This window comes from Trematomus bernacchii, unplaced genomic scaffold (assembly GCF_902827165.1).
Source record: "Trematomus bernacchii unplaced genomic scaffold, fTreBer1.1, whole genome shotgun sequence".
Lineage (NCBI taxonomy): Eukaryota > Metazoa > Chordata > Actinopteri > Perciformes > Nototheniidae > Trematomus > Trematomus bernacchii.
In genome coordinates, this window is record NW_022987839.1 from 5,715,308 (window position 1) to 5,742,283 (window position 26,976).

General features: G+C 39.9%; 1 protein-coding gene across 1 annotated transcript; it reads right to left on the reverse strand.

Annotated features, from left to right (window-relative positions):
- LOC117500116 (arylsulfatase I-like) lies at positions 1–26,972 on the reverse strand. Its single transcript, XM_034152814.1, has 11 exons — positions 26,966–26,972; positions 26,688–26,878; positions 15,669–15,808; positions 13,486–13,635; positions 12,707–12,781; positions 11,972–12,146; positions 10,735–10,971; positions 9,901–10,047; positions 6,072–6,219; positions 2,731–3,497; positions 1–677 (listed from the first exon to the last, which is right to left on the reverse strand). The coding sequence occupies exons 1-11, from the start codon at positions 26,970–26,972 to the stop codon at positions 261–263; spliced, it is 2,454 nt and encodes an 817-aa protein (XP_034008705.1). The 3' UTR covers positions 1–260.
- Between the last annotated feature and the right edge of the window lie 4 nt (positions 26,973–26,976).

A 26,976-nucleotide genomic window follows, 5' to 3' on the forward strand; every position in this document is an offset into this window, starting at 1 on the left:
CCATTTTGATTGAGACAGGGAAATAATCTAAACCTCACGCGTGGCATTTCACTGTCAAGGGGGGCGATATAGCGTGTATTTAATTACATTGCAAATACTGACTTGAGCCCCACCACTGTATGGGTTAGCCCTACCATAGATTACCCAACAAAAATACTCTGTTGCCGCCACTGACTGGAATGAACTCACCTGATTATCTCTCTTATCATTGATTTAAGGAAGCGACGATGTACCAAACAATATTCTAAAAAGTGGACTCCTCAGATCCGATTGGACATCATCCCGGTGTTCAGTTTCAGAAAGAACGACTGCAGTTTGCAAAGCGGGCACTTTGGCTTCTTCTTCTTGATCTTCTCTTTCTTGTACACGCCGTGATATTTCCCCTCCTCGTCCTCCTCTTCCTCCACCCAGGGAACCCAGGCCCCGCTGTGCCTGCTGGGATTGGCTCGAGGGTCGTCGGGCGGGAAATAAACGGGCACGGCCGTTCGGTTGTGGAAGGCCAGTCGAGCCATGAGCTGCTGCACGACGTCCGGTCTCTGCGCTGCTAAGTCCTGCCGCTCGCAGGGGTCCGCCGTGATGTTGAAGAGCCACACGTTCTTCGGGGCGGAGGAGGATTTGGGGAGCGGGGAGACGGGACGTTCCAGCTTCCACCAGCGACCAGGGAGAGTGGACATAACCTGAGCAACAAAATAAAGATAACAACGTTTAAAGAGGCCCTATAATGCATTTCTTTGGGGGGGGCTTTACCTTCTACTGTGTGTTATATAGGTTTTTGTGCATGTAAATCCCTGTGTTCCCTCCAGAGGGACGTTCTCTCTCTCTTTTCTCCATCTATTACCGGCTGTGTGTCTTTGGTTTCTAACTTTCTATGTTACCCTTTTGTAGTACTTCCATAGAGAGGCGAAGTCCCTCCCCTTCCGGTGGGACCCATGGGACCTTATTTCGGAAAAATTATGTATTGAAGTCAATGGAGAGAGAAAGATTATCTTTCGATCCCGTTTGAATTGTGCCACGAATTACACATATGATGTTTGTCAATCTTAAATAATAATTTCCATGTCAAAAAAGTCACAGTTTGTCGTAAAACTGTTGAAATATAAGACTATGAAAAATACGCAACTAGAAAGACTACAAATCCCAGAGTCGCGGCCCCGCATGCTGGCTCTTACGGAACCGACTAACTCCCCTCTTGTGTATGTACAGCTCTCAACATGCCCAGACTTGGAGTGATTTTCACCTCTTTTAATACTTTTCGCCTCATTCTGAAAGAAAGAAGTGAAATGTGCCAACGTGACGGCCGTCTTGGTGTGTGGTGCGAGACGGGAGATGTAGTTCATTGAGCGGTTTCACACAAAAAAAGTGTTACTTCACAGTTTTACTACACATTTGTATTTTTTTGACTTGAAAAATTATCTTTTAAATTGACAAACATCATATGTGTAATTCGTGGCACAATTCAAACGGGATCGAAAGATAATCTTTCTCTCTCCATTGACTTCAATACATAACTTTTCCGAAATAAGGTCCCATGGAGCTCAACCGGAAGGGGAGGGACTTCGCCTCTCTATAGAAAACCCTTTCTGGCGAGAAGCCAAAGACATGTTGTCTCTCTACAAAGCCACCAGACTCCATTGACAAAAACAGGGATTTTACGTCGCAGAACACAGACGTTTTTGTTGTACCGCTGCATGATTGTTACGTTTATTTTGTTACAGGTGAATATAAACATACCCTATTAATACACTAAAGTTGTATAACAACACGAAAAAACTGACATCAGCATCTAATGGGTCCTGCAATGGTAAAAATGACTGGTTTTCTGAATTGGGTATGGTGGCTTTTAAGAAAGCAAAGGAAACCGCTTAGGAAAGGGTCGTATGGTGGTGCAACTATTCAGGATATTGGGTACTTTGACTATATTTTAGGTGTGCGTATTTTAGGTGGCGTTATAACGATTGGCTGCTGCTTTCGTCCACAGCAGGACACCAACATTTATTAATGCAAATGACTATCAATATCTAATACTGTACTACAACGTTTACTCTTGTATTGTATACAAGTTGTTTTCTGTTTTATCTTAATTTAAATGTATTGTATAATGTATAATGTGTCTCAATGGCTTAATGCTTTGAAGGTTTTTTTTAGTAAAGCACTTTAATTGCCTTGTGATGAAATGTGCTTTATAAATAAACTTGCTTCCCCTAACTCCATGCCTGTACTCCTGGCTGCTTCTCCAGAAATGAGGCATGCCGCACGTACCTATCTGTTTATATTTTACACAACAACACTTCAAAAAATCCCACTATCCATTTAAGTCAAAGTCAACTTTATTGTCAATCTTTCAGTTTGTGTGTACAGACAGAGAGATCGAAATACCGTTTCCCACAATCCCGAATACAATAACAAATATATACAAAAATATGTATATACCTATCTATGCATTACATTAATGTACAACAATATCTGTTTTATTTGTCTTATTACTGCCGATTTTTATTCCATTCCATGTAAATACTGCTATATTTGACTATATTTGTAATTATTTTTAATATTTTTCTAGTTCTCTACCTGTGTTTTTAATTCTTGTTTTATTTTTATGTATGCACCACGACACCAAGTCAAATTCCTCGTACGTGTAAACCTACGTGGTAATAAACTTGTTTCTGTTTCTGATATACACACAATCAAAAGACACATTTATACATATGGGGTCTCAGTGTGATGCAGTACCTGTGGCGGGACCCAGTCTCCGTGGCCTGGGTCTCCTGTCAGCAGCTTCCAGTCTCCCACTCTGATGGCAGCCTGGACCGAAGCGTCCCACACTGACGGGAAACTAAACCGGGGCGTCGGATGGGATTTAGGCTGCGGTGCTCCTGCCTGAGACATGTTCTGGTACTGGGAGGACGTCCTCCTCGACTGGAAATGTAATGTGTGCTCCGTCTTGGATTTACGCTGAGGTGGTCTTGAGTGTGAAAACTTCTGCGATGTGTTTCTCCTGGATTTTCGCTTCAAGCGTGGCTGGATCTGAGGCTGAGATTTAGGGCGAGATGTTCCCGAACCCGATGGATTGTATGTCGGCAGTCTCGGGGTCAGGGGGTAAACTTTTGTCCTGGATGTGGGTTTGGGTTTTGATTTTAGAACGGGCTTAAGCTTCGGTTTGGGAACAGGCTTAAGCTTTTGTTTGATAACTTCCTTTTTTGCTATTTTAGGAACGGGCTTAAGCTTTGTTTTGGGAGAGGGCTTAAGCTTTGTTTTGGGAGAGGGCTTAAGCTTTGTTTTGGGAGAGGGCTTAAGCTTTGTTTTGGGAGCGGGCTTAAGCTTGGTTTTGGGAGAGGGCTTAAGCTTGGTTTTGGGAACAGGCTTGGATTTAAGTGTGGGTGCAGGTTTAGCAGCAGGATGGGGTTTCTTCACCCTAAAAGCTGACTTCTGCCTCGGTTTCTGCCTCAGGATCTTCTTCTTCTTCTTCTTTGGCTTCTTTGGGCCTTTCGATTTGCTTGCTGACAAATACAAAAAAACACAAGTTTGAGGAATGAGGAAAATTAAGTTCACTTTTGACTCTGGTTTTGCTGATGCCATCCCCCAGCAGATAACATTACATTTATACCTTCTTTAAATTGCTTAATTCCTGTAAGCAAGGGTGTAACTTTAGTTTGAGAAGTGGGGGGGGTCCTCCGCAATGAAACATTTTCTCGATTTAATTCCATTTCCTCACTTTCAAATATATTAGGGACTATGGTGTTAGTAAAATCCAAGGAAAAGGTGTAGTGTATATGATGAGTGTGCAGATTTATCTAGTATCCTATCCATGTGAACCTGTTTTATTTGTTGGAGGACCTCACATCGTCTAGGGGGGTCCGGGGCATGCACCCCAGGGAAGATTTATTTCTTTAAATTGAAGTTAAAGGCATCAATCTGGTGCACTTTGAGGGGAGATTTATGGATATAGCTCTCAACACTCATATGAAAGAGAGCTGTATATATTTAAATAATCAAAAAACCATTAGAATATGCTCACAACCAATAACAAATATTTGATAAACTCCGCTCTCCTTTCTTTATCTTACCTAGTCTGCATATTTTCTTTTTATTTATGCATTTTTTACTAAACACTCCCTTTTTTAAACTCCTGTTTTTTATTTTTACTGACCTATATTGGAACAATTTCTTAACTTATTTTTTACAACTATATTAAAGGGGACCTATCATGCAAAATGCACTTTTGTACGTCTTTTATACATGAATATGTGTCCCCGGTGTGTCAGGGAACTCACCAAGTGTCAGAAAACACAACCCTCTCTCTTTTCCTCCATACCCAAATCTCTAAAAACGGGGCTGCAACAGAGCTGATACAGACGTTAATTTTCTGACGTCAGAAACAGGGAGCTCCGCTTATATGGGCAACTCTCCACCTATCAGGGGAATGTGGGGTTGGGCCACGGTCATTGCCGCTCGAAAGCGCTGGAGACGCTGTAGTACATATGCCAGGCCTGTAAGTGGCGCTGTAGTCTGCCACAAAAGCAGCGAAGAAGACTTCCCGTGCATGGTTGCCATGGTTGCCCTTCTGTTTATTCTCCGCTGTGGACGCTCTGTCTCTTTTTCTCCCTCCCCGAGGCAAGCGTTTGCTCCTGCTGCTGTAATTCAATGCAATCCCTCCCTCGCTGTAATTCTCTCCGGTTAGTCCACCAGCAGATGACAAACACCCACCTCTCCGCCTCTTCCAAGGGACGAGGGGACCGTGCAGCAGAGTTTCAGTTAGATTTTTTTTCGCCGGTCAACATGTCCGTTAAAGTTTAAATCTTCCGGACAAGTGCCGGTCAAAGGTCTTCTTTGTTATTTATTGAGCTTTAAAACAAATGAATAATGACTCTATATAATGATATAAGAATAATACACGGAGGACGGAGCCTCTCTTTTCCTCCCCCTCTTCTGAGAGCAGCAGCTGATCAGAGCACGCTCCCCTCTCCTGCAGGGGGGCGTGGTCAGCTGCAGCTCATTTGCATTAAAGCTACGTCACAGAATCAGCCCCTGCAAAAACAGGGCTGGAAAAGAGCAAATAGAGCTAAATGAGGCATGGCTAAAATGCATGATCTGTTTGGTATTTTGAAAAAAAAACTTCACAGACATGTTTTATATAGGTATGGCCCTACAATATGTTTTTAAAATATAGCATGATAGGTCCACTTTAAATAGATGGAAATATTTGTTTACAAAGATGACCAAACCGTTTGAGACCCACTGAGATAACTTAGACTAAAGTTTACAATCGCTGTCTCTCTCTCTCTGTCGCTCGCACACTCACACAAAATGCGCTCGTGCCACACACACACACAGAGACGCTGTGTTCTCCACGATGACCGCTTGCGTAAAATAAAAAAATAAAACACATTCGAAAAGTGGGGGGGGACACAAACGGGATTTTAAAAAGTGGGGGGGACATGTCCCCCCTGTCCCCAGTGGAAATTACGCCCATGTCTGTAAGAGATGCTCCTGTTTTTCTCTTCTCAGCTTCTTCCTATCCCTTTTTAACTTCCCTCTGTGCAAATCTGAATTTCATAATTTTTCTATGAATCCGTTTTTATGCATGTGTTGGCTACGAGCTAGGAGTCCTTAACAGCTGCTTTAAAGTATGAGCATGCTAACATCTACCGATTATCCGTAGACACAAATATATGATGATATCCATATTGGAGAAATTGCTAGATGGGAAGGAAATACGAACATGGACCAACCAAAGTGGGAAAACAGAATATATTAAAAAAGATATACTGTATATATCAGTTATATCCATGACAAGTGATTAAACTCCATCATAACAGAGAATTAAGAAATTCACTCATAAATATACTGTATTTTTTAGTGACATTAAACCAAATTGTAGAACCAAATGAAGCCATTGAACTGCACAGATTATGACTCGCCAAACTCTTTCCACTAAAAATGATGACAATTGTTACCATAAGTGAATTGAATTCATGCACCGTAACCTGAGTACAGACTTTGATACTTAACGGCAAATTATCTTTTGAATGCATCCTTATTTGACGTTTGTATAATTTTGACGTTAAATGTACCCTTAGCTCTCTCCGTGCTGACGTCCCAATTCATGGTTTGCAACGGAGGTTTGTGCAGAGGGTCGATGTTGTGAAGGATCTCCTGACGGGGCGACTCCTTCCCCTCGCTGATGGTGGGCCAGACATCGAATCCATCCAGACCCTGACTCTGAGAGGGGGACAAATATTCAATTCAATTATGTATAAACACTTAGAAAAACAAGTACAATCATAGGACATAATTGAGATATGTGAAATGGGACACCCAGTCAAGCAAGCAATCTGAAGCTGGAGAATAGGGACACTAAACAAAGTATTTACTATTTATTGCTCACACATCTAGAAATGGAGAGTTCCTGTGTTAAAGAGGAGGAAATGTAAAAGCTAAAAAACACCAAAAAGTAACCAAATAGCTTTAAAACGAAACACATTTAACCATAACTGCTTTATGGTCCCAAAATATTCGTTTCATTGGTCTAGAAAAGGGGTTAAAATAGTTATATATTAATTATAACAAATAAATAAACAAATAAAATGCATTTCAGATTAAAATTCACTTGTACAAAAGGTAATATAAATAACATCTTGTTGTTAATGAGAGGTAAAGCAGTCCATGTGTTTACTGCATGACAGAAAAAAATAAACATTTACCACACAGGAATAAATAATAATACATTCCCTTAGTTAATAGAGTTACAAAATGTTCTGCACAAGTCAAACGCTGTCCTTAATGTAGCCAAGTTAGCCTTATTTATCTGCTTTGGCAATGAATACCCACTTGCATATTATGCCAAAAAACTCTTTGGGAGCTGTACACACAGACGGGCCAATAAAAGTGATTTATGTCTGAACTGAACCTCAAAGCGTCTAGGAGGCACGTTGTTTAGAAATAGTGCACTTATCATAATATGTCAAAAGCACACTTATCTACATGATAGTACAAAATGATAGTTTTACAGTAGCGATGTGAAATTCAGAGGCTGTAATGAAGATGAACGTGGATTTAGCTCCACATTTAGCTTGAATGTGAAATCAGTGGTAGAGTATGCAAAATAACTAGAGAACACCGAAACTAAATACAGAATCAGCAGCTTTAGTGGCCGCGGGGAGAAAAAACCATCTGTAAATCTGCTCTGTTTTACAGCACAATAAAGTCAGTATTGTACTCAGTGGGAGTGTGCTTTCTGCCTGGTATTTACCCTTTAATATTCTGAAAAATAAGATAGGCCAGGCTAAAAGAAGAGCATCAATGACAATAAATACAAGTTACATGCGACAAAGTGCAAAGCCAAAGACTTATTTTAAAGTGCTAAAAAGTGTAGGAAATAGTCAGAAGTACTTACATCCTGGTTTTCCACTGACCACTTAAAAATACAAGTACAATCAAAACACATAAGCAGAGGGAGAAGTACTCAGATCTTGTACTTGAGTGAAAGTAGAAGTACCAGAGTGTAGGAATACTCTGGTACTGTTATGTTTATGCATGGGTTTTGTTGTTGTTGTGTTATTTCCTGTTGTTTGCTCCTTTTACCCCTCACTACTCTGTGGGTGTTTCTCAATCTCGAGTAAAGCTGCTTCAGAGCCACTATTTCAAGCATACTACGTCATCGAGTGCCGCCGAAGGACTGTTCCAATCTCCAGCATACTTGGAAATCTACCGAGCCCGGCGTACTCCGTTTGGAGAAATATCGAGGCAGCACATGAGTAGACTCCGCGGTCTTAAAATCCCCACAATGCTTTGCACACGGACCAATTTCCCCAAATCTGTGGCGGAAGATGTAAGGCGGGGCCTCTCATATGACGCACACCTGCACACTTGCTAGCCTGTTCCACTCTTTGTTTTCCAAATGCCAGGAAGTATTCTTGACTCGCTTCTGAAGCAAGATGCTCGGCAGACATGTGCTACCAAGCAAGCGTACTCGCGATTGAGAAACACCCACAGTCTCTCCTTCTCTGCAGGGCTGGTGTGTGACAGGGGGTGTTTCTCAATCGCGAGTATGCTTGCTTGGTAGCACATGTCTGCCGAGCATCTTGCTTCAGAAGCGAGGCAAGAATACTTCCTGGCATTCGGAAAACGAAGTGTGGAACACGCTAGCAAGTGTGCAGGTGTGCATCATATGAGAGGCCCCGCCTTACATCTTCCGCCACAGATTTGGGGAAATTGGTCCGTGCGCAAAGCATTGTGGGGATTTTAAGACCGCGGAGTCTACTCATGTGCAGACTCGATATTTCTCCAAACGGAGTACGCCGGGCTCGGTAGATTTCCAAGTATACTGGAGATTGGAACAGTACTTCGGCGGCACTCGATGACGTAGTATGCTTGAAATAGTGGCTCTGAAGCAGCTTTACTCGAGATTGAGAAACACCCAGGGGGCGTGGCTGGTATTCTCCTGGCTGCAGATGAGGCACAGCTGTTCCCACTCACATAATCACCTGCTCTTTAAGAGCCTGGCCCTCACCTCACTTCTCTGCCAGAGGATTAAATGCTGTTCGACGATCCAGAGTGCCTTTCTGCAGCCTTGAGTCTTGTTTTGTTCACTTTGCAGTTTTTGAGCAACTTTTTGAGTTTAGCCTGGGACGTTTTCCCTCTGCTTTGTTTTTGGACCTTTCTGCAGCCAGCCAGCTCCCTGTCTTCAGTACCTGCCTTGGCCTATTATTTATTAAACACCTTGAGCTTTACTTGTGTCTGTCTCTGCTTTGGGGTCCTAGAATCCATACGTCACAGTTACAGTAAAAGTCCTGCATTCAAAATGTTCCTCAAGTAAAAGTAGAAAAGTATTATCATCAAAATATAGTTAAAGTAGCGACAGTAAAAGTAGTCATTGTGCAGATTGGTCCATTTCAGAATAATATATATGATATGTTTTATAATGATTGATCATTAAAGTGTTCTCAAAGCTGGTAAAGGTGCAGCTAGTTTGAATAACTTTGTATACTGCAGGGTAGCTTGTGAATTTACTCCAGGTGGAACTAAAGTCTGATTTAACACTTGATTATTCACATCATTCATCCAGATCTGTAAAGTAACTAAAGGTATACAACTTAAATGTAGTGGAGTAAAAGTACATTATTTACCTCTGAATTGTAGAGGGGTAGAAGTACAAAGTAACCTAAAATGGAAATACTAAAGTGAAGTACAAGAACCTCGATGTTGTACTTAAGCTACAGTACTTGAGTAAATGTACTTAGAAACCTTACACCACTGGACATGAGCTATCTGAAGCTTTAGACCAGGGGTGTCCAAACCTTTTTCACCGAGGGCCACATACAGAAAAAGATATGAAGGGCTGGGCCACTCACTAGAGGTGAGGTGTATCGCGTTATCAGTTCAGTTATAAGTTAGCAAAATCAATCAAATGTCGGTAAATAATGCTTTATACTTGAAAATGAAACTGCCTTCATCACAGCTTTCCATAGGGTTTCATTTATTGTGTTAGCAGCTCATTCCCTAAAACAGAAAGAGGAAATATGAAGGGTTTATTTCAAGCTTCTTATGTTATTAAGTTATTGGACTTTTATCAACTAAGATTTGTTTGAGAATGTTTCCAAACTTTACATTTATTTGAAAAGTGGGCCTTTTAACACATGAATACTACTGTGTAATATATGTTTACATATATATTTAAGAAGTACAATATCTGACAAGCACAAGTTTCATTTTGTGGGCCATATTTCATTATACTTTTGGAATTAGCTGAGGGCCGATTCAAAATGGGCCGCGGGCCGCATTTGACCCCCGGGCCGTAGTTTGGACACCCCTGCTTTAGACAAACCCAAGACAGCCTGAAAACTGTAGAAATAGCAACAAATTCACAAAATAAGTTTTAATAAAGTGCAGAGTGCCACTGACCTGGCTGATGTTCCCCCCGGCGAGGCCCACCAGAGTGGGGAACCAGTCGGTGATGTGCAGCAGAGCTTTGGACACCCGTCTCCTGCGTCTCAACAGCGGGCTGTGGACAAACGCCACTCCACGAACTCCCCCTTCCCAATATGTGCCCTAAAAACACTGCCAGGTTATATTCTCATGCAAGTAGTTATGTACATTTGTTAACCCCTCTTTGTTTGACACAGAAAGGACAACAAACCAGACTAAACGCCTAAGTTCCCTCATCCAAAAACTGCTGAATTAATTCAATAATGTAAGTTCTTAGATCTTTTTCTAAAACTGGGGCAGAAAACAAAGGTGCTTCTTGTTACCACAATGACAGGGTCATCAGTAACTCACTTTCAGCTCTACACGACATGTTAGATTTAGCATGTCCTCAACAACTTGAATAGTTTACATGTAAATAAGCCAGCAAGTCTTCTCAGCGTCAACGTCAAGCAGTAAGACTCCTCTCCTTTGGAATCGTCTTCTATTTTAGATCCGCGAAGCTATTTCCGTTGACTCCTTTAAAAGCAAACTGAAAACCCATCTCTTCACATCTGTCTTCCTTGTAAACTAGCTTCCATCCCCTAGTTTCCATCAACATGACCATCACTTCAGTCACATGCTTTTATCACATGGCAATACTTGTGTTGATGTATAATGTTGTATAATGTTTTTTATCATTTTTATGCTATGACGTTTGTATTTTGTTTTTGTCTTTGCTTTTGTTTGCTTTGTACAGCCCTTTGAGGCACTTCTTGTGATTTGGGGCATTTGATTTGACTCACGCGCAACATACGAGAAGTCATTTGGTACCTTTCCTCCTCGCAGCGGCCAGTTGCTGCCTCCTGTGAACGGCTGGGCTCCGTTGTCGGTGGAGTAGATGATGACGCTGTTCCTGTAGTATCCCAACTTCCTCAGGGCGTAGGTGACGTTTCGCACCGCCTCGTCCACTGTGGACACCATGGCGGCAAACTTCCTGCGGGCGACGTTAGCCATGTCCCGGTACGGGTAGATGTAGGACTTGGGAGGCTGCAGAGGAGTGTGGACTGCCTGCAGGACAACAATAACAACAGGGTATTTACATGAGTTCACTTTGAACATTTTATGTATTCATTTCTGGTGCAGAACTTAACATAATACATACAAACAACAATGCAAACTAAACTATAATCATTACTATTATTTAAATTAGTGTAATCAAATGTTTCACGGGAAATCTGTTAGTTATGATATTTGTTTATGTTTATGTTTGTGGGAGGAAAAAGGGGCTAAAAGAGAAGCATTTACAGAAATAAGAATCTGACTTTTTTATTTTCCTAATATACATAAAAACTGAAATGTGTGAAATAAATAAAGGTTGCTTTAAAAAAAAAGTAAATGCACAAAAGTGTTGAAAAAAGCCCACTCGTCTTAGTCAAATTAATAATTTATGTTTAAATGATTTTAAACTGTGATCAGCATTTTTATCAGGCTATTATTTATTTCTATATTATGCAAGTGTTGAACTGTATATTGATATTTTAAACTAGGTTATTTTGGATAAAATCCTATAATTTAGTGCAGCTAATCCACTTTACTTTCTCCATCTACTTCTGTTAGTCATTTCCTACATTTCCCAGAATGCACCACATCACTTATTCATGATGCTTAAGTTGGAACTCAGTGTTCTCTACTCCCTATGTGGAAACATGAAAAAAAAACGCCCTTTGTTTAGCCTTTCCTTGTGAGGACATACTTCACATTCAATTACCATGAAATGAAATATACATAAATAATAATTCTTTCTGTTGAAACCCTTTTAAGTCACACTTTCATGCTTTAATCAAATGGTTTACAATGTTAGCTAAACAGTGTCTGATGCTCACAGATAAACAAACACTCTAAAGAGGCCTTTATGTTATTGTCAAGTTTCAGACTCGCCACATAAACCGGCATCAAAGCAAGAAAGGCTGTGTTGTTTTTCACATATTCTCTGCAGTTTTCTGTCTCTCTTTTGGATTTGAAGGGGCTGTAATCCTGTGAAGCTGATTCTGATTTGTCCTAGTGATACCTGGAGGGAGAGCAGCAGGAAGAGCGGCCTCTCCGTGGGGTTGTGAGTCTCCAGGATCTTGCGGGCTCTCTGTGTGAAAAGCGTTGTGGAGTATTTCCCTTCCTGGCCCCACGCCACGCCCTCGTCCTCCTGGAGATCATACCCACAAACCCCGGGGCCGTCGCACGACCCGTAGCTGAGGACAGACGGAGACACGTGAGTTAGGGCTAGTGACAAGATACGATAATCATTTGTTGTCAGATCAAGTCTGGGATGTTTCTTGCATCACAGCCGCTCCATTTGCAACATCAATCAAGGATGAATATTAAAGATCCCCTATTACACCCGTCACAGAAGCGTCACAAGTAACATGTAATGATAAAACAAGGCGTTGCACATAATGTGAAAATATATAAATACAAAAAAAGTAAGCAAACACAAAATGTAAACATCTCAAAATCGAAAATAAAACAGAACTAAAGAGTAAAATAAACACATGTTGATAGTGAAAGATACAAATGTGTAGACTATCTGTCAAATAAACACTATGAGGGGCCAAATGACAGCTAACAAAATGTAAAAGTAGGATATTATCTACATTAAGAGTGCAAGGATTAGCATATTACATTTTATATAAATGTAATATGTACAGTGTGAAGACAAGTCCAGTTATATCCAGTCATCAAAAGAGAAACCATGGAGCTGTGAGTACGTCAATCCGGGTTAAATGTGAACATAATAATCCTATAGCTGTACCTGTAGTAATCCACACTTCCTGTCAGAGATCCAAAGAAACTGTCAAAGCCCTTTCTGGTGGGCAGGCACGCCTTCCTGCAGGAGAGACAAAGAAAACGGATTTCTATCAAAGGTTCAAAGGGCTTTAAAGGGGACCTATCATGCAAAATGCACTTTTTGATGTCTTTTATACATGAATGTGTGCCCCCGGTGTGTCAGGGAACTCACAAAGTGTCAGAAAACAAAACCCTCTCTTTTCCTCCGTACCCAAATCTCTAAAAACGGGGGAACAACGGAGCTGATCCAGATTTGCATCCATGCGGACCCACGGCACTATCAGAAACGTTGCTATAAGAAACAATGCATGGTGTTTTGGACGTAATGTGGTCTTTGTTTACATTAGCAAGCATCGCTAACACTCAGAGCTAACCTGTACTGGAGAGAGTATATGTAAGAAAATCAGGATATAAAAAGGTACTGACCCACCTTGTGGTAAACCCTCTAAGAGAAAAAGCATTTGAGGTTGGGTTTTGAACATGATATGGTGTTTAATCACGGCAGCATTTAGCTGAGAATCTCTCGGTAGAGTTCTCCCGCCTGAGCTCATAAGCTCCGCCCCCTCTTAAAAAATGGGTGATCTGTTTGGTATTTTGAGCAAAACACTTCATAGACATGTGTTTTACATATTTTTATATATTTGAGACCTATAATATATGCCTAAGAATTGCATCATAGGAGACCTTTAATAGTGAGAGAGGACAGCTGCTCCACATTACTCCACCTGTGAAGCTCCATCTCACCTGTAGAAGCCCAGGTGCCACTTGCCCACCATGTGTGTGGAGTACCCGGCCTCTCGGAGCCTCTGGGGCAGCGTGTCCATGTGAGCGGGCAGACAGCTGGGCTGGCTGGGTCTGATGATCGAGTGCTGCAGGCCTGTGTGGATCTGATATCTGGGAGAAAAACAACATTGTATTGGCTCTCTGACAGAGAAAACACGCCACTCATCAAATCTCCGTCCCTATAAGTGTCTCAGAATCAGAATTTCTTTATTAGTCCCGCAGTAATTTACAAAACGTGGCATAGCAGGTTAAGAACAAGGCAGGTGATAATAAAGAATACGCTCACTCATATAGAGAACAAGAGCACACATTAGTGATAACAGAATACACGTAAAGATAATTAAGTACACATCCATGGCTAACAATGAGAAGCAGCGATTTAAACAAAGCTACATAGGTATCATATTAGGTGTTGAGACATTTAAAACAATGTCACTCGTTGAGCTCAATCATCGCCATAAGGCCAATGATTTCCAGCTTTCAGCTTCTAAAGAACGGAGGATTTTAAGATTATTTTGTTTTATATTGTTCCGTGTTTGAAAGAGTTTTTATAGTTTCAATGCTTGAGACAACGAGGTCACCCCGATTGATTTTACACTGGATTTATCTGAAATATGGAAACGTTGTTTTATTTAATATATAGTATTGGATGGCATTATATACTGTATATATATAATTTATTTTCGATGTTAATGCAGTGTTGATCAATTTCAATCAGGCAAAAATAATCGCAATTAGGTATTTTTTCTAAATCTTGCAGCCTTAGCTCAGACCTAATAAACGCCACTTTACCTTGATAACATTTACGACACAACATTTTTTTTTAACCATTGGTTCCGTTCACTGTGTAAACGACAAAATACTGCCCCAAATGAGGTCAAAGTCCAATCCAGAGTGTTTTAAATGGCAGTCAGGTGGACAAGGCAAGTTTATTCGTAAAGCACCTTTCAACACAAGGCAATTCAAAGAGCTTAAAAAATAGAAAACGGACATTAAAAAGCAAAGAGGATAAAATAAACATAAAACAAGCTTATAATAGAATAACACAGGTATTAAATACATGAATGAATGTTATAGTGCAGTGTGAGATATTCAATTAAAAGCAGCGGCAAAAAGAAAAGTCTTCAGCCTGGATTTGAAAGTAGTAAGAGTTGCAGCGGACCGGCAGGTTTCTGAGAGTTTGTTCCAGATATTTGGAGCATAATAACTGAACGCTGCTTTAGTTCTGACTCTGGGGACAGAAAGCCGACCAGAAGACCTGAGAGTTAAGATAAGATAAGACTTTATTTATCCCGAAGCAAATTGTTGTACCAGAGTTACAAAAATACAATAAACTCAGCAGCATAATAATAAAACTGTACACTAACAGTGCAGTAACAAGAGCAATTAAATATCTACAGGAAACATAGACGGTCACACAATGAAGTAAATATTCACAGTATTTAGTAGTGTAAAAAACGTAGTGGCAGATACGTAATTGCACGTTATTATAGAACATTATTAATAATTAACAATAATGATATTGCACATGTGATATAGCAGCGAGTGTTTTGTAATGTAAGTAATGATATTTATATTGCACATTGGTGTGGAAGTTCTCAGTTCCCTTGGTTCTGGGTGGTAAATAAAATAACTAATGAAGCTTAGCGCAAGTTCAACCAGAAAGACCATCTTTACTCATTCATTCACATGTTCCCATCTTACTACTCTCTCTCCTCTCAATCAGTGATCGGGGGCGTCACTCCCCAGCTAAACCTATCACTTCGCTCTATTCCCACAAGCCTATCAAAGTGCATTGCTAAACCTTTAAATCTGCTCTCTCCCCTTCCTCACAGTTGTCATTTCAGGCGACTCAACGCAGCCCTCCTCCCCCCCTTCCACCTTGCTTTCTTCCAGGGTCAAGCTTAAACCACTCCTCTTCAGACCGACCTCCATCAATCCCTTCATGCCTTCACCACCACCAGTGTCTAGATCCCAGGGGGGGATTTATCGGTTCGGTTTTCCCCTCCCGAGTGATACTCCCGCACAACGGGGTCTAATCGCTAAACACCATTACATGCATCTGTGTTTTGCAAAACTTGTATCTCCTGATTGAAATAAACGAATACGACGTCATGCAGGAAGCCCCTGAAAACCCTCCTAACCTGCCGGTGAGCAGCTGGCTGCGCGACGGCGTGCAGATCGGCTGCACGTAGTAATTCTCCAGAGTCACGCCCTCCGCCGCCAGCTTGTCCAGAGTGGGGGTCTTGATGGTCGGGTTGTGGTAGCCGATGTCGTTGAAGCCCTGTGTTGAATTATTCAGATTGAGATGATTTACACTGAGCATTTGGACTATCCATCTGTCGGGACAAAATGTACTTGACGGTTTAAATACTACTTGGGAAAGACCTTTTTTTTTTTTAAACTAAACTTAACACAAAAAGTAAGGACATTTGTGTTTGGTAGATGATTTCTTTGTTTTAACAATTCTTCTTGCTCAAAAAACAAAGTCTGGTAGCCTTCTGCATGAGCGGGAGGGAAACAGATCAATTGCTGCTCCATGCAGAAAAATATAAGTCTGACGAAACAAGACATATTGGCAATTTATTAATTTAAAGGTCACCTATTATGCAAAATCCTCTTCTTCATGTCTCTTCTACATCACCATGTGTCCCCTCTTCTTCATGTCTCTTCTACATCAACATGTGTCCCCTCTTCTTCATGTCTCTTCTACATCAACATGTGTCCCCTCTTCTTCATGTCTCTTCTACATCAACATGTGTCCCCTCTTCTTCATGTCTCTTCTACATCAACATGTGTCCCCTCTTCTTCATGTCTCTTCTGCATCACCATGTGTCCCCTCTTCTTCATGTCTCTTCTACATCAACATGTGTCCCCTCTTCTTCATGTCTCTTCTACATCAACACGTGTCCCCTCTTCTTCATGTCTCTTCTACATCACCATGTGTCCCCTCTTCTTCATGTCTCTTCTACATCAACATGTGTCCCCTCTTCTTCATGTCTCTTCTACATCACCATGTGTCCCCTCTTCTTCATGTCTCTTCTACATCAACATGTGTCCCCTCTTCTTCATGTCTCTTCTACATCAACATGTGTCCCCTCTTCTCCATGTCTCTTCTACATCAACATGTGTCCCCTCTGTGGAAAGAGACTCTGAAAGTTTCAGGAACAAAGATTCTCTCTCTTTTTGTCCTGATCCATTTATATAAAAACCTGTCTGAAAATGAGCTGATCAGATTTTGGCCACTTTGTGATGTCATAAGGCTTTTTAGGCTTGTGTAACCATTAGCCAATCAGCAACCAAGGTAACCCCCCCCCCTCCTTATCACCTGAATCTCCTCCTAGAGCACCATTGTGTTCTTTTTAACCAACTATCTCTCAGAGGGGCGTGGGGAGGGGCTCCTTATTTTCATCTAAAGTAACAGACAGAGAATCAGCACTTTAGAAACAGGGCTGAAACAGAGGGGATTATGGGTAATGCTGCAGTGATCTGTTTGGTGTTTAGAGCCAAACACTTCAGAGACATGTTTTGTATATATCTGAGACCTGTAATATATTGATGAAAAACAGTATAAGAATAAGAAGCTCAAAACAAGACTCAATAGCAACAAGAAAACAAAAAAGCTGTTTGGCATTGGCGGAGAAGATTTGGCAATTAATATTTGTTTTAACCCTAACCTTAACCCACACACTCCGCCCTGCCGCTCATCCCACAAATGCATGTTCCTCACAAATCTGGCACCATTTAAAAAGGGAAATACACAGGCTTTCCAACGGTATAAGTTTTGTTTCATGTGAGAAGGGAACAAAATGACCATGTTGCAACATCAGCATCATCTGGCCGTTTTATTGGAAGCATGCATCATTACTCAACTTCTCAAAAGGAGCTGTTTAAGACTTACAAATAGTCACTCATAAAACCAGACACCGGTTTTTGGGGCTGATTTAAATCGATACCTTTAGTTACTTTGCAGATTTGGATTAATGTTGTGAAATATAATCAAGTGTTAAATCAGACTTTAGTTCCACCTGGAGTAAATCCACAAGCTACCCTGCAGTATACAAAGTCATTCAAACTAGCTGCACCTTTACCAGCTTTGAGAACACTTTCATGATCAATCATTATAAAACATATCATATATATTATTCTGAAATGGACCAATCTGCACAATGACTACTTTTACTGTCGCTACTTTCACTATATTTTAACGCTAATGCTTTTGTACTTTTACTTGTAACAGAGTATTCTTACACTCTGGTACTTCTACTTTTACTCAAGTACAAGATCTGAGTACTTCTCCCACCTCTGGTTATACATAGGAGTTAATTGCTGCTATCCAAGCATCTGATTTGAGATAGACACACACACACACACACACACACACACACACACACACACACACACACACACACACACACACACACACACACACACACACATTCCCACACTCATACACACACACACACACATACACACACACACACACATTCCCACACTCATACACACACACACACACACACACACATTCCCACACTCATACATTCTCTCACACACACACACACACACACACACACACACACACACTCACACATTCCCACACTCATACATTCTCACACACACACACACACACACACACACATTCCCACACTCATACACACACACACACACATACACACACACACACACATTCCCACACTCATACACACACACACACACACACACACACATTCCCACACTCATACATTCTCTCACACACACACACACACACACACACACACACACACACACACACTCACACATTCCCACACTCATACATTCTCACACACACACACACACACACACACACACACACACATACGTGTTTATAGGATATATCAGGACGTGTGAAAAAAACGTGACAAATTGGGACATGCCTTTCCAAAGGTCCTAGGGACCTGGGTATCACAGCATTTCATATCCATGCTTCCTGGAAGACATCCATCTATTGAGATTTTGTCTAATGCTATATTTTGCGGAAACCTGATTTTAATACTACTTCTGAGGACATGAACAGGTTTATGTGACTTATGAGCCCCTTAGCAACACACACTGATATTTCATGTTTATATGAATTGTGACCCCATAGATACACACTACATTTTCAAGTTTAAGGGACTTATGGAGACCCAGTAATACACAAAATAGAGTCTGTATTTGCAACTATGCCTTTATTACTTATGATTGAAATATCTGCATAAGAAGGATCGGTGTACATTCAAAAACTAAAACTTCAACATTAAATAATTACTCATGTTCGCCAGTCAGGTAACCTCTGACACAAAAAGTCTATTCATATTAACTTGTTGATACAACATATTAAAACTGAGCAGTCCAGAAACATAAAAAAGCTAAGTTAAAAAGGTATATAGCATTTAATTGTGGTCAGTTTACTCTTAAAGTCTTAATATTTTTCAAGTTACAAATTCTCTAATAAACGTTTATGTGGAAAAAAAGGATGAAACACTTTATTTGTTTCTACATTTAATGAATTGCTGGCAAAATATATAAATTGAAGTATAAACCAGAATAGGAGCAAATATGAAATTAAAAGAGGGTGCCCTCATGACTATTCCTTTACCTAACAATAAGGATATTGTATATAAGGATATACTATATAAGCACCTTGAGATGACGTTGTCTTTAAAGTGTGCTATATAAATCAAGTGTATTCTATTATGCTTGATTCATGTTGCATAAAGATGGAACCATGGTGACAGGCGCTGCCTATGATTAAATAATTCTTAGTCAACTAAAAGTCACAGGATTATGTCAACTTTCCAAAATGTAGTGCTTTTTAACTAAAAAACATGTCTGTGAGTATTATTGTTGCCAGAGTTGGGTTCATCATTTGCCTGTTATGAGAAAGACTAATAGCAACAACTTAAAAACATCGTTTGTCGACTTAGAACCTAACAACCAATTATTTGGTCATATAAATTGTAAAATAACCTTTTTTTACACCCAGAATAGACCACCCACAACCCAGAAACTTTAGCCCCTATCCTCCATTGTGTGAGGCAGTGAAGTAGATATGGCATGTTTGAAAGTTATGAGCAACTTTCTCTTTAGTGTTTTTCTTGTAAAAAGCACGGAATTAACTTTTTATTAAAACTTCCAGCTTCTACGAAACATGACAAGTGTACACTATGTTTAGTTAACCAGTCTAAATAACTTACAACGTTTAATATAGTTTACCAAAGTTACCATAAATGAGACATGTTACAAGTAGCCCCCACTCCAAATAATTTCTTAATAGTTGAAAGACCACATCAAACAACTTGTGGGCAAGAACAAATCAATGGTGAAAACTTGGGAAATAATGATGGAAGTAACAATCTTTTGAAGTACTAGTTATATTATTTGTTGAGACAGAACATAGTATTAACCTATCATCTCAAACCTTATTTATGAAAGAAATGATGGCATAACTGTAAATAATCGTCAAAAACACATTTCCTGTTGGCTGAAAGTGACCACGAGAGGGGGGTTGGAAAACACATTAAATCCCTCATGGATACATGTCAACATATTAACATTTGGCAGCTACAGTCAAGCTTATGTGACATGCTTGTACAAGAACAAAACTAATTAAATAATTCAAGGAAAACAAGATAATATCAAAACCAAGCCAAGTACACACATTAACACAAGAGGTCTGAGGTTAGGCTGATTATTAAATCCCTACCAATAAAACTGCAGGGAATGAAGAAACAACTATTATTTTAAAGTAAAATTGTACCTCAGACCAAGTTGGCATGTTCTAGTCCTATGTATTCATCTTCCTTTTTAATGCCATGATTCTGTTGTGAATGTAATATTTGATGGCAACCCAGTCCCTGTCTTTCAGAGCAACTGGCTCTGCCTTGAGACAGGAGTCACAGTCCTTTTTACCTGGTACTCTGCAGCTTGTTAAGGATACAAATGCCGCTCAGTAGCCTTCACTTCGTCACCTGTCCACTTGCTTTCATCTTCCCAGCTGTCATAAATGGAAACAAGACACAATGTATTTGAGAAATTGCTCTGTTAAAGTGATACATGTGGGATATGATAGAACAAATTATAGTTTGTAGTTAAATGATAGCATCATCAAATGTGTGTGAATGATGGCCTCTGTGATCAGTGTATGAATGGTAAAAAAGTTGGCATACATTTGCATGTGAATGGGTATATGTTGGCATGTACTGTAAAGTGCATTAGTTGTACAAAATACTAGAAATGTCCTTTAGAAATCCAGTTAAGATCAATACATTTTTCTAATAGAGTAATGTAAATACAAAATGCTTATTTACCTTGCATTCCATTGGAGCACTTTGAGGAAGCTTTGTTGAAGTGAAGTGTTGTGTTCTTCTGTGAATCTGAAAGGATAAATTAGAATATAATGCATGATAAAAGCACATACTGCCATTCCTTCGAAAGCAAGACTTAATAATTGTTTTCACCATAAGTATATTTAGATCAAATAGTGTGTTATTTGGGTTCCAATATAGAAAGAGTTTGAACTGTACAATATCTGCTACCCAACAATATGAGGACGATGTAACACACACACTCTAAACTCGTTGGGTTGTACCATATGGGGACATTCTCTGAAACACATCATGATTACAGAACCTAAAACAAAATGAGGACATGACGACTGAAGTTACATAAAGTCAGTGTTCCTGACTTCTGAGGTGTGCTGTTGTTAAAAAAAACTGAAACCCCCATAGCAATAAGTATGGATCTACTTCCCTATTAATTAAATCATGTAAACTGATGCACATTAGGTTAAATTGGAAAACACATTGGCAAAAGGAGAAAACACACAGAATTTAGGGGCAATAAAGATCATTTTCATGTTTTAAGAGGTAGTTACTGCTATCAAATGGTAGGGGTATATCTTTCTACTATGATATTTAGAAACAAGTAACAGTTATATTGAGATTCTACATTTATTAAACAATATATTAATTGTAATGAGGTAAACAGGCATTTTATGTAGGCATTGGACTTGATTGAGACATGAATTTACCTTGTATAGAAATAGTCTACAGTAAATGTTTAATTACCTGTTGGAAGGATGAGGTGGATCTCTGGCTCGCTTCAGAGTCAGCTAAAGGCTGAGCCGTGATCATGTCATTCAGTTTCTGCAATTTAAAATACAACAATAACGTGTCAGAAATCCATTGACTTTTCATGTAGGGGACACACATTTTAGTAAAAACAATTCACATGAGGATCTGGGCTTGTAACTCAAGACTCTATAGAAATAGTTTGAACTGTACAATATCTGCTACCCAACAATATGAGGACGATGTAACACACACACACACTCTACACTCGTTGGGTTGTACCAAATGGGGACGTTCTCTGAAACACATCATGACTACACAACCTAAAGACGATATCTACTACCCAACAATATGAGGACGATGTAACACACACACTCTACACTCGTTGGGTTGTACCATATGGGGACGTCCACCAAAACACATCATGACTATTCAACCTAAAGACGATATCTACTACCCAACAATATGAGGACGATGTAACACACAAACTCTACACTCGTTGGGTTGTACCAAATGGGGACGTTCTCTGAAACACAATATGACTACACAACCTAAAGACGATATCTACTACCCCACAATATGAGGACGATGTAACACACACACTCTACACTCGTTGGGTTGTACCAAATGGGGACGTTCTCTGAAACACATCATGACTACACAACCTAAAGACGATATCTACTACCCCACAATATGAGGACGATGTAACACACACACACTCTACACTCGTTGGGTTGTACCAAATGGGGACGTTCTCTGAAACACATCATGACTACACAACCTAAAGACGATATCTACTACCCAACAATATGAGGACGTTGTATCACACACACTCTACACTCGTTGGGTTGTACCATATGGGGACGTCCACCAAAACACATCATGACTACACAACCTAAAGACGATATCTACTACCCAACAATATGAGGATGATGTAACACACAAACTCTACACTCGTTGGGTTGTACCATATGGGGACGTTCTCTGAAACACATCATGACTATTCAACCTAAAGACGATATCTACTACCCAACAATATGAGGACGATGTAACACACAAACTCTACACTCGTTAGGTTGTACCATATGGGGACATTCTCTGAAACACAATATGACTACACAACCTAAAGACGATATCTACTACACAACAATATGAGGACGATGTAACACACACACTCTACACTCGTTGGGTTGTACCATATGGGGACGTTCTCTGAAACACATCATGACTATTCAACCTAAAGACGATATCTACTACCCAACAATATGAGGACGATGTAACACACACACACTCTAAACTCGTTGGGTTGTAACATATGGGGGCATTCTCTGAAACACATCATGACTACACAACCTAAAACAAAATGAGGACATGACGACTGAAGTTACATAAAGTCAGTGTTCCTGACTTCTGAGGTGTGCTGTTGTTAAAAAAAACTGAAACCCCCATAGCAATAAGTATGGATCTACTTCCCTATTAATTAGATAATGTAAACTGATACACATTAGGTTAAATTGGAAAACACATTGGCAAAAGGAGAAAAAACACAGAATTTAGGGGCAATAAAGATCATTTTCATGTTTTAAGAGGTAGTTACTGCTATCAAATGGTAGGGTTATATCTTTCTACTATGATATTTAGAAACAAGTAACAGTTATATTGAGATTCTACATTTATTAAACAATATATTAATTGTAATGAGGTAAACAGGCATTTTATGTAGGCATTGGACTTGATTGAGACATGAATTTACCTTGTATAGAAATAGTCTACAGTAAATGTTTAATTACCTGTTGGAAGGATGAGGTGGATCTCTGGCTCGCTTCAGAGTCAGCTAAAGGCTGAGCCGTGATCATGTCATTCAGTTTCTGCAATTTAAAATACAACAATAACGTGTCAGAAATCCATTGACTTTTCATGTAGGGGACACACATTTTAGTAAGAACAATTCACATGAGGATCTGGGCTTGTAACTCAAGACTCTATAGAAATAGTTTGAACTGTACAATATCTGCTACCCAACAATATGAGGACGATGTAACACACACACTCTACACTCGTTGGGTTGTACCAAATGAGGACGTTCTCTGAAACACAATATGACTACACAACCTAAAGACGATATCTACTACCCCACAATATGAGGACGATGTAACACACACACTCTACACTCGTTGGGTTGTACCAAATGGGGACGTTCTCTGAAACACATCATGACTATTCAACCTAAAGACGATATCTACTACCCAACAATATGAGGACGATGTAACACACAAACTCTACACTCGTTGGGTTGTACCAAATGGGGACGTTCTCTGAAACACAATATGACTACACAACCTAAAGACGATATCTACTACCCCACAATATGAGGACGATGAAACACACACACTCTACACTCGTTGGGTTGTAACAAATGGGGACGTTCTCTGAAACACAATATGACTACACAACCTAAAGACGATATCTACTACCCCACAATATGAGGACGATGTAACACACACACACTCTACACTCGTTGGGTTGTACCAAATGGGGACGTTCTCTGAAACACAATATGACTACACAACCTAAAGACGATATCTACTACCCAACAATATGAGGACGTTGTAACACACACACTCTACACTCGTTGGGTTGTACCATATGGGGACGTCCACCAAAACACATCATGACTACACAACCTAAAGACGATATCTACTACCCAACAATATGAGGATGATGTAACACACAAACTCTACACTCGTTGGGTTGTACCAAATGGGGACGTTCTCTGAAACACATCATGACTATTCAACCTAAAGACGATATCTACTACCCAACAATATGAGGACGATGTAACACACAAACTCTACACTCGTTGGGTTGTACCATATGGGGACATTCTCTGAAACACAATATGACTACACAACCTAAAGACGATATCTACTACCCAACAATATGAGGACGATGTAACACACACACTCTACACTCGTTGGGTTGTACCATATGGGGACGTTCTCTGAAACACATCATGACTATTCAACCTAAAGACGATATCTACTACCCAACAATATGAGGACGATGTAACACACACACTCTAAACTCGTTGGGTTGTACCATATGGGGACGTTCTCTGAAACACATCATGACTACACAACCTAAAACAAAATGAGGACATGACGACTGAAGTTACATAAAGTCAGTGTTCCTGACTTCTGAGGTGTGTTGATGTTGTTCAAAAAACCTGAAACCCCCATAGTAATAAGTATGGATCTACTTCCCTATTAATTAAATCATGTAAACTGATACACATTAGGTTAAATTGGCAAATACATTGGCAAAAGGAGACAAAACACAGAATTTAGGGGCAATAAAGATAATTTTCATGTTTTAAGAGGTAGTTACTGCTATCAAATGGTAGGGGTATATCTTTCCACTATGGTATTTAGAAACAACAGTCAGTCTTGACATTGTGAAAGTTTTTTCACAACACCTTTGTGTTAATGCAGTTAAAAGGCATTATATGTGTGCATTGGACTTGATTGAGACATGAATTTACCTTGTATAGAAATAGTCTACAGTAAATGTTTAATTACCTGTTGGAAGGATGAGGTGGATCTCTGGCTCCTTTCAGAGTCAGCTAAAGGCTGAGCCGGGATCATGTCACTCAGTTTCTGCAATTTAAAATACAACAATAACGTGTCAGAAATCCATTGACTTTTCATGTAGGGGACACACATTTTAGTAAAAACAATTCACATGAGGATCTGGGCTTGTAACTCAAGACTCTATAGAAATAGTTTGAACTGTACAATATCTGCTACCCAACAATATGAGGACGATGTAACACACACACTCTACACTCGCCATTTGTTCCTCAATTAGCAAACATCTACATGGAAGAATGACAAAAAGTCAACAAGAACAAATAGAAATTACATTTCTAATTTATTTGTATCAATTATGTTTTATAAAATGGTATTATTTATTCTTTAATCATAACTTACTAACTCATGTTCTCACTAATGCAGGATCCTATTAGCTTGATAAGCTAACTGTTCAGTGCAAACCCTGGGCAACTGCAATTAGAATTGTTTAACTTCAAGTTACTTTAACACCTCAACAAATAATGTTACAAGAGCACAGACAAAGCGTCTTCAAAGGTAAATACTGTTATAAAATTACTAAAACACGGTAAGCTCCACAAATAACATTACTTACTAGGTCTACTGAATATCTATCAATTTGGTGTTAAATTGGAAACCACTGTTACAATTCACATTTTAAAATAATATCTTGTGCTTCAGTAACAACATCTTAGAAAAAGTAATGAATTACCTCAATTTAGTGTGCAATCCTTCCAGTTCTGTCGAGAGAATCTTCCATGTGTCAGGGGTCCTTTGCATGCGGTTAGCTACGTTAAGCTAATAAGCTAACATTAGCTTATCTGGCTATTCGATGTAAATAAAAGTAATGATGGAATAACTAGTTCTCTAGATTATAAGGCAGGTGACTAAAATCAGCAGTAATTAATTGTTGGTTATTTTAGTTGTCTCCGAGTCCATGGAAATACATATATATTGCAGTAATACTAAAACCAGCTTAAAACATTGGAGTGTGTTTGAACCTGAAAAATATGAGATTTATGAGGACCTTTTGAGTCACGTGACTAAAGTGTGTGAAAAGTGTGTTAAGTTCCAGAAGTGACCACTAGTTGGCGTATTCATCGATGAGCAAAATCCATAAACACACTCACACACTTCATGTCATGAAATTGTGATATTTTAGGACGTTGAAGATATTTGGTGTAGGGGCATTTGGGGAAGTTTAAAACACTGTAGTGAGTTCAGAAAAATGAGGACGCCAAAAATGTCCTCATTTTTCCAAGTGTCCTGATAGTGAAGGTGTGTTATCATAAAATTGTCCTTATTTGTCATGAAAACAAGTGCACATTCCCTCGCACATTCCCACACACACACACACACACACACACACACACACACACACACACACACACACACACACACACACACACACACACACACACACACACACACACACACACACACACACACACACACACACACACACCTGGTCGTCTATGAGGATAAAGATGATGTGCGGCTGGTTCTTCTTCTTCTTTGGTTCCGTCTCATCTGTCTGGTTGTTTCTGTCGGTCTGGTTCTGGTTCTGTTTGGCCCGGTCTGCAGACAGTTGGTCGAGGCGGCAGAAAACACTCAGCACAGCGAGAGCCACGGCGGCGGCGGCGGCGTGCATCTTCACTGCAGGGAACAACAGAAACCTCAACAACAGAAACAGGACTTCCACCAGGGGAGTAAAGCTCTGAGTCGGCACAAATTCACACGCACATGCCATCGCT